The sequence below is a fragment of the Rhinopithecus bieti genome, unplaced genomic scaffold (assembly GCF_001698545.2).
Source record: "Rhinopithecus bieti isolate Rb0 unplaced genomic scaffold, ASM169854v2 scaffold_7062, whole genome shotgun sequence".
NCBI classification, from domain to species: Eukaryota; Metazoa; Chordata; class Mammalia; order Primates; family Cercopithecidae; genus Rhinopithecus; species Rhinopithecus bieti.
Window position 1 is genome coordinate 9,998 of NW_016805328.1, and position 9,942 is coordinate 19,939.

At 35.3% G+C, this 9,942-nt stretch overlaps 1 protein-coding gene across 1 annotated transcript in view; it reads right to left on the reverse strand.

The window, feature by feature from the left end:
- Positions 1–4,372: 4,372 nt before the first annotated feature.
- MCF2 (MCF.2 cell line derived transforming sequence) overlaps positions 4,373–9,942 on the reverse strand; it is a 110,331-nt gene continuing 104,761 nt past the window's right edge. Inside the window, 4 exon segments of the mRNA XM_017872189.1 lie at positions 4,373–5,105; positions 6,932–7,044; positions 8,241–8,350; positions 9,638–9,762. Coding sequence (XP_017727678.1) covers positions 5,073–5,105; positions 6,932–7,044; positions 8,241–8,350; positions 9,638–9,762 — 381 coding nt within the window. The 3' untranslated portion in view covers positions 4,373–5,072.

A 9,942-nucleotide genomic window follows, 5' to 3' on the forward strand; every position in this document is an offset into this window, starting at 1 on the left:
CACATATTTTAAGTGACCCATGTTTCTTATTTCTGTTCTTTCTTTCTGTGTCTTTGCCTCTCTCTCTCTCTCTCTTCATTAGCCATTTAAATAAGCATGAGATAGTTGGCAGAAAGCTGGCTATATTTATTTTCAAACTTAACAACTCTTCAATGCGATCAGTTAATTCTGGGGAAAATGTGACTAATTAGAACTATTTGGCTTTTGAAAGTGTTCAAAATGTCACTGTCTTAGATTTTATCCTTTTCTAATATGTATATATTTTTTAAGTTGTAAACTGCTCAATTCAGCATGTGTAATGTTTCTTTGTATTTATCTGATACTCTTCTTTTATGGCTACTGCTTTTTGTCTTTTTTTTTTTCCATAGGTTATTGGGTTACAGGTGGTATTTGGTTACATGAGTAAATCCTTTAGTGGTGATTTGTGAGATTTTGGTGCATCTATCACCCAAGCAGTATACACTGCACCCTATTTGTAGTATTTTATCCCTCGCTCTCCTCCCACACTTCCTCCCAAGTCCCCAAAGTCCATTGTATCATTCTTCTGCCTTTGCATCCTCATAGCTCTTTGTCTTGTATAAGAAATTGTTAACTATTCAAAGTCATGACAACATCGTCCTGTTTGATTTTAGGAGATTTATTATTTTAGCTTTTATGTTTAGATCTGTGATCCAACTCAAATTAATTTTTGTGTATGAAGTGAGATATAGAGATGGAGGTTCACTTCTTTTTCCATATGGATACCCAGTTGCCAAACATCATTTGTTAAAACAACCTTCCTTTCCCCATTTAAATGACTTGACCCCTTGACTAAAAATGATCATGTATATGTGGGACTATTTATGAAATCATTATCTTTCTATACTTACACTAATGCCATATTGTATTGATTACTGTAGTTTATAAGGGGTATTGAAATCAGGTACTTAAGTCCTCCCAATTTTTAAGGTTCTTGTGTACTAGATCCTTTGCCTTTTAACATATTTTTTAAAATAAATTTGTCTTTTAAATTTTCAAAAGGAGTTGCTGAGATTTTGATTTTGATTGCATTTAATCTATAGGACAATTTGGGGATAATGGGTTTCTTAACAAAATTGAGATTCCCAAATCATGCACATGGTATAGCTCTCCTTTTATTAGGTCATCTTAAATATATCTCAGCAATGATCTGTAGTTTTCAGTATAGAAGACTTGTGATCTGTTATTAGATTTATTTCCATTTATCCTATATCTTATGTTGCCAATATAAATGTTCTTTTGAAATTTTATTTTGAAATTCTTTGTTGCTAGGATATAGAATTATAATTTATTTTGTAAAGACTGCACATTGTGGCCTTGTAAAATTCACTTATTAGTTCTAGTAGGGACTTGTATGTAAATTCCTTACGGTTTTGTACATATACATGATCTGCTAATCATGACGGTACATCTTTTTTAATCTCTTAGTTCCTTAATATTTTCCTCGTGTTATGGAACTGACTAGGACTTCCAGTATAATGTTAAATAAAAGTGGTCAGTGAATATCCTTGGCTTGTTTCCAGTCTTAGGGAGAAAGCTTCCAATATTTCACCATTAAGTATGATGCTGTGAGTTTTCATAAGTGTGCTTTATCACATTGAAGAAACTCCCTTTATTCCTTGTCTGCTGATAGTTTTGTCATAAATGAGTATGAAGTTCTATCGATGGTTTTCTTGTGTCTATTGAAATGATTATATAATTTTCTTCCTCATTATGTTAATATGATGAATTACATTGATTTTCAAGTGTCTAATACAGGTATTTAAAGCCATACATTTGCCTCCCTCTTTAGCTGCATCCACAAATTTTTTGATATTTCGTGTTTTCATTTTCATCCAATTTGAAATAGCTCAAATTTCCCTTGTGCTTTCTTCTTTGCCCCATGTATTGTATAGATGTGTATTCTTTAATATCAAAATACTTTGGATTTACTGATTTCGAAATATAAGATTACATCCTGACTATATGATTCCAATCTTTTGAAATTTATGAAGACTTGTTTTATGACACAGAAGGTAGCCTATCTTGGTGAAGGCTCCATGTATACTTGAAAATGATGATGCCTTCTGCGGTTGTTGGGTGTAGATTTTAATAAATGTCAAATAGTTCAGGTTGTCAGTATACTAGATTTTGGATTACTAATTAAGTAGTTTAATAATTATCTGAATAATTTAACAATTAGTGCAAAAGCCTTTGAAAGGTGACCCAGATTAGAGTTCTCAAATGAACAAATGAGAAGTGACTCCATTTGAGCAGTTCCCATGTGACCCAGCATTATAATGAGCTTAATAGAGCCTCATTATCCTTAGATTTCATTGTATGTTATAAATAAAATTTGGAACCAAATTAGTTACACCTAGTGTGTTTAGACAGTGTACCATTACCTGGAATTCAAACAAACAAAAGACCAAAACTAGGATTTCGGAGGAATTATGTCCATGTAAGAATCATCTTATTTAACAATTAATTGATTTTCCTTTTCTGTGCTACCTTTTAACAGACAGCTAAGTGTCACTTAGAGGAAAAGTCTACAAGAAAACGGGTTTATATACAGAAATGTTACATACTAAGGGTTAATAGAAATGAACATCAGATTAGCTCCCAATGCTTCATACTACCTTCACACATAAGTCTAGGGTATAGACACAGGTGTGTTTGTATATGTGTGTCTGTGTGTGTGTAGCAGAGACCTACCACAAAGAAATAACATGCTCCGAGGACAGTGTAGAACCACACACTAGGAAAGCATTCTTGGACAGTAAGGCAGGTACCTTAAAAGCATATCCTCAGTATTTAATTCTGAAGGGTATCTTACAAAACACCATAGTATCTTAAATCTCTTTCAAGATTAGCAGCCTTATAGGGAAAAGTCTAATGTGCCTTTAAATTTTCATTCATAAATTTAAAACTATTAAAGAAAAAAATAAATCCTAGCTAACATAATGTGTTTGCTGCTTTATTTCTAACTGCAGAGAGGTCATTACTCTATGTCAATGTCATCTTTGATGAAGCTTTAACATTTTAGTCTTCAAATTGTGTACAGTTTATTCATATTATACTTGCAACTTTGCCATTCCGAAACCTATGGTCACCAATTAAAATATGTAAACTGTTTCCAAGAATCAGACCTTCTTTTCTTCTGTTTAGATTTTCACCAACCTAAATAATAAATGAATTAGTAGCCAACAATGGTAATACTAAGTGAATCAAAACAAATACATTACACTGCAGCTCAAACTTTCACAAAGCTATTGCATGTGTTCAAAACCTTCATGACCCTGTGCTTGAGTCCTTTAAGTAACCTACAAAGGACTTTGGTTATTAGAAAAAATTATTACTTTAATGAGCCATCATTAACTTTTAACTCTGTGTGTACCCTCTTCCACCTATAGGGTTAGAGTACACAGTCAATGTAGCATTTCAGTTCAAGTTATTGACCCAATGAAGACAGAACTGTTACACTTAAAATTTCCAAAAGAATTACGGAAGTTTCATTCAATCCAAACAATATTTTCTTCCTGCTTTGGGTTCTCTCCTACCTAAACAGTATATTTGGCAGAACCATCTTTACAATCAGTACTGTATAAAGTCAAAGACATAGGGTAGAATGATAAGACTAAAAGTCAATATTTGAACTGATAAACAGAAGTGTAGCCATGTTGTAAAGTAGTAAAGTGTGGTCTCTGGCACACAGTAGGCATTCATTAAATATGTGGCTAATGAATGACTTAAATGACCACATGGAATGTGATCTGTAGCCATTACAAAGCCCAGACATATCAGCTAAAACATCTGAGCCAAAGGTAAACTACAAAAGAACATGCAGACTCATAGCATGTCATTCTTTCAAAGCATTTTCACTCACCAAAGGTTAATGTTCCTTTCAGTGAGCTTTACAGGCAGTGCTGAAGCAATGAAAATGAAAGCCATTGCTGTGATATTTCTGCTTTTAGAGACTGTATAACAAAGATACAGATAAAGCAGAACATTTGATTAGCTATCTATATGCCCCAGCTGGAGATCATCACAGGCTTTGCAAACACACCTACCATTGACCCTCAGCATCCCCATGGAGAAGCTGAATGACATCTCCATTTCTAATCAGGACGTCTTCTGAGCCTCTCTTCCTGCAGTCTGCTAGGGCTCTATATTTGCCTGGAGACTGTAAAGTTGTTTTAAAATTATATTACAAACTTGATTGCAAAACCACTTGCATAACTGCCTGCTCTGCGACATGAAGAATTTACTCTTTACTTCACTGGTAAATGTGGTAGCTGCAGCAGCTTTGCAGGAACAGATGGACATGAAGCAGTATGTGATGGGGACAAAAAAAGGCAGAACAAGTTTATTTAATCTGAAGAATCAATTTTATTTGAAAAAAAAGAATTACAACATGAAATATAGGGAAAATAGCAGAGCACAACTAATTTAAGTTACATTAATTATAAGCAGAAATCCAGAAAAAAACAAGTGTGAAAATAATAATTTTTAAATAGGGCTTTTGTAAACTACTCTCATGAAAATTTTATCTGGGCACATACAGACAGTAGCCCTGAACAAAATTTACTCATGCCCCAAAAAGAATTTCTGGGCTTTGTATTGTTTTACACAGGTTAAAATAATGGGCACAAAAGCTGTGGTTTCAACAAAAGCATATTAAATCATAATGTTGTGCTTTACTTGACCTTAGCCATTTTGCAGCCGTAATTTTAACTTAATTCATTAATAAACTAAATAATCCAAGGCACACCGATTGCATTTGGTTACAAAGTAGAGAAGAAATAATTTTCAAGTCCAAAAGTATTCTGAGATAAGAATCTTTCAAGCACAATATCTGACACATTAGATACATGATTTTTAAAAGACAGCGTACCATAATTAAAAGCTTTATTAAATGAAAGAAAAGAAGCATGTGCTGTGGTTTCTTTGTGTGTCCATTAACCTGAAAACAACATCTGCATCATTTGAGCTGAATGTCTTTTGCGCAGTATTTTTCCAAATGAGCTGAGAAGCAGGCAGGAAAGAGCTACTTGCCATTTGACATAGTAGCTTCATCAATATAGGAGAGCCATTTCCGACATGGGTCTCTACAAGGGAAGCAGCACCCATTATTGCTCAGTTTACAACTTGATCAAGTGAGGCCAAAAGAGCAGGCCATTCCAGCTTCTTTTTTTGGCAGGGAAGAAGAGTATATGGAATACATTGTGTTGCGTTTTTGTATGTTTTCCTTAGGAATTATTGGACAAAGAGAGAGAAACTAATAGGTTTTTCTATATTCCCATCCTCTGTGATTAAAGCATTCTTCAATTTTGCATATTAACTTTATCTTATGATACCATAGCTAGAAAAAAAAAAAATGCTTAAAGCTGAGTTCTTTACAATGCCTTCATAGATCATCTACAGCAAACGGTTAAACACAAACTGGCTTCCTCTGACTTTTTGCTCGCATTTAAAACCTACTTCTATCCATTCCATACTCTGCTAACATTAATTAAAGAAATTAAACTTCTTTTTATTATTAGTCTAAGCCTGAGATTCCCAAAGTGTGGGAGACAGACTGTTGTGGGTTCCCGAGACCCTTTCAAGGGGTCTGCAAGGTCAACATACATTAAGACACTATTTGCCTTTTTCATTTCTTTGGGGTTCTCAAGTTTTAAGGATGTAAAGGCTTCCTTCATTAAAAAGTTTGAGAACTGCAGGTATAGACAATTAACTCTGGACAAATATCTTATCAGCTCTAAGCCTCAGTTTCCTCCTCTGTAAATTGAAGGTAATAAAGCCTGCTCTTTTTCATACTAATACTGTGAATATTAATTGAGAAATCATTTGGCAAACTGTAAACTATCAGACAAATATGTATTATGGTCATCGTATTATTAGGAGAAACAATATCTACTTTTTTAAAGACTGCATTTCAGAGTCAATGCTGTACAGTTTTGTGATTATCCATGCCATTACCCTCTTTTTGTTTTGGGGTTTTTTTTTTTTTTTTTTTTTTTTTTGGAGACAGAGTTTCACTCTTTTTGCTCAGGCTGGAGTGCAATGGCGCGATCTCAGCTCACTGCAACCTGCGCCTCCTGGGTTCAAGTGATTCTCCTGGCTCAGTCTCCTGAATAGCTGGGATTACAGGCATGCGCCACCACAACCGCCTAATTTTGTATTTTTAGTAGAGACGAGGTTTACCCTCTTCCACTAACAGTGGAACTGCCAAATGTAATTGATTCCTCTGAGGGGCACCAAGGAGCACTCTACCTCCAGGCATCACTCCTACCCTCCAAGCTGGTGACTTTAGAAAAGTAGGGATTTACCCCCAAACAGTCCTACCTCCTCTTTAATAACCCACTAGTATCCTCCCAACTTGCAAACTATTCCTTCTATAAACACTTTGACCCTAAAGCAACCTCCTTTAATTTTACAGGGTGCTCCCTTGCTCCAATATGCTGAGATTTTATATTATTAGTACATTTTGAGAACACACTAAAATATATCCCAAGATGTTATTAAATAGTTTTTAACGTATAATGCTTATTTCCTTTATTTTCTAATCTGGAATCCAAACTGCTTTTTAAAGTATATTTGAAGTTCCTTTGTTCTCTGATTTTATTTCACATGTCTGGATGGAAAACACAGTGGTGAAGCTCTACTAAAGATAAAACTGGGCAATGTATAGAGATTTGGAAAGATTGACTATTTCATCAACTTCAGTAGAAGTTCTATGTATAGGTCAAACAGGTTCTACTCAAAGAGAGAAGTGCTTCCTGATGTTCATAATAAGATTTATTTCAACTACTTTGGCAATGGCACACTCCTAATGGCCTCAAGGATGCTGACAAAAGATTGCCCCTATGTGCTCCACCTATGTTTCATTAGTAAAACTGCCTCAATAATTTTAATTTAATATATTATTACTAACCATGAGGGGCCTATTTTCTTCTTCATTTTCATCATAAGTAGGGTAGAAATAGTTGCTTGACCATTCCTCAGGTTCTTCAGAGATTTCTGCAGATTGTGACGCCTCAGTCCAAACTATAAGAAAAGTGTGGAATGTGGCAGTTACTTGATGGTGCTAATTTACCACAAGGTGAGAAATAAAACTAGCTATAATGCTTTAAAAAGTTGAATTTTAAAAAATGGATTAACCAATCTAATGTAAGCAGCAAATTAACAGATCTCATCCTGGCCACATTAAACTATTCATGCAATCTTGGAAAAGTCATTGTCACTTTTTTCTAACTTGGTTTCCTCACCTGCCAAATGAAGGTGTTAGTACTATGCTCTCCCCTTACTTTTTTGGGGGCCACAACATAGATGACCTGAGGGAAGTGACCTTTAACTGGATAACTGGAAACTCAACAACGCTATCATTACCTTTTTCTCCTCAACCAGTAGAGAAATCTTCCATATTAAGGATCATCATATTAAAGTGTTGAGTATCAGGCACACTGTTAGGCATTTCTCCAAAGAAGTCTATGCTATTGATCCTAGAGTTGCTTAGGTGATCCTCATGTATGCTTCTACAGCACTTTGTACTTCCCTGCTGTAACACTCACCAAATTTACTTTTAATTGCTTAACTATCTTTCTATTCTCCTAGCTTCATGAGTATGGCAGCTGAGTGTATCCTAATTAGACTATATGCCTAGCACTTTGCATAACTCCTGGAATGCAGATCGTGATATGTCAATATTTGTTGAATTAAATAAAGTATTTAAAATCACTTCAAATAAAACCATTCACAGAGGAAGAATAAATATTCCAGCTGTTAATGACTCTTCTCTATTCATTAAACCAAGGGTAAGTGAAATGCGCATTCCTTGAAGCCAGCATATATGTTTTATTCATCACTATTATCCTTTATAGCAGGGGTTCCCAAACTTGAACATGCATCAGAATCACAGAGAGAGCCTGTTAAAACTCAAGTGGCTGGGCCTTGCTCCCAGAGTTTCTGATCCAGAAGGTCTGAATAGAGCAAGAGAATTTGTCTTCTGTAAAAGTTTCCAGGTGATGCTGATGCTACTGGCCCAGGGACCACACTTTGACAACCAATACTCTCTAGTGCCCATCAGAGTATCTTGCATATGCAAGACATGAGAGTCTTATAAAAATGGGTTAACTGTATTTTGTTTATACAAAAATACCAAGTGGGTAGATTTCCAAATTAACAATGAAAGGTAAAAATTTGCACACCCATGAATCTTGTCTTAGGATGACCATGACACATACCTGTATTTGCTTCTGCCTGAACTGACGCAATTGCCTCACAGACCTCCACCACAGTGCTGGTGTGTTCCGATTCAGTTTCCTCAGTACTTATAAAAGCTCCCTGTTGCTTTCTGAAATAGTGATGTATAAAACTAAGTAAGCTTTTGTACAGTTTAAAAGTAAAAATAAATTTAAAGTGGTATTTCTTCCACTGATATCAAGTGTTAAGAACATGCTGAGAATCCATCCAAACAGCCAATACTCCTTATTTAAATCTGCGTGACAATAGGTTGTAATATACAAAAGCTTACATCTCAGATCCAAGCCGGCAGATTCTCCATTATGTAAGGACAAAAACTGCTCCCTTCTAGACCCAAAGTAGGTGTATTGTATACAATCCCCATTGCTCTGTGGACTTATAACATTGATGAATCAGGTAAGTTGTATATAAATGAAAATGAAACCTTCAACTGATTCATATTGTTGAGTATGTACCAACTACTATTAAGTCAATCACTGCATAAAACCTAAAGATGTTACTCCTATAATGTACAATAAAAGGTTGAGTTTTTGAACTCTGAAAGATAAAGACTTTCTGTGTAACTTTTAAATGGTTCTCCTAAATCTCCACGTGAACCACCACATGTTTCATCTGATTTTAGCTACCTCGGAAAGATGACATGCAGTGAAGGAAAAAACAGTATTCCTCATAAGTCATTCAATGATCCCCAGAGCATGCAGATGCTGCATGGTGAATCTCTGTGCCAGGCCTTCAGAATCAATGAGAGAATTCTTTCAGCATATATGCAAACGTTCAGTGAAAACTCCACCTTTTGGAATTTCTAGAGTCAGAATACGATGATGACATCTCTAAACCCATACCAGTGTGCTGTTATAGAAGACTGCCAGCTTCCTTAATGACTCCTGGTTGTGTCCAGGCTCAGTTCCCTCCCAGGATCCATACCTTCTGTCTATGTAGAGAGAGGCCAAATCACCAGCAAGAGGTCTCCATCAAGAGACTGTAAAACTGTGAACCAGTCCTTCATTTGCTCTGTTCCCATATTCTTACAACTCTCTTTTTCCAATCAGATCAAAGGTGACCAAAAATACTTTGGAAAAAAAAGGCTTATGAGCGCAGCCTCCTTTCCTGTCAGCCTACATGTAATTCTTCCAATGATATATTAAAAATAAAGCATTTTCAATCATGTTTAAAAATCAACCCAAGGGATAACTATTAAGAACTATCAGCCTCCAATATAAGGCTGGACCTGAGAAAATGATGTGTTTATGGAATTTGATGAGTTATTGCTAAACTGGTGGATGGTGCTTGTCTGAGATACTTTAATTACATTGTTTCATGTTACATACAGAATACAAAAGATTGCAGGAGTGCTATTTCTTAAAGAATAATCACTTACTCATCATTCTGCTGAAGAGAAATCTGAATCTTATCCTGTTCTGTTAATTGATCCTGTTGCTTTCTTTTTTTAACTGAGAAATAAAACAAAGCGTATTATCATTCAGAAGTCATACTTCTTACTTCCTTAAAGGCCAATGACTTTCACACGCACACACACACACGCATCCTTGCCATTAGACTTAACCTTCACAGACTTGAAATAATCAGAGGGAAGGCCGGTCTCAAGTTTGAATCTGGAAAGGTCTGAATCATATAATATTTTATTCAAGAAGTTCAAGTTTAGAAGTAGAACTGGCTCCCATT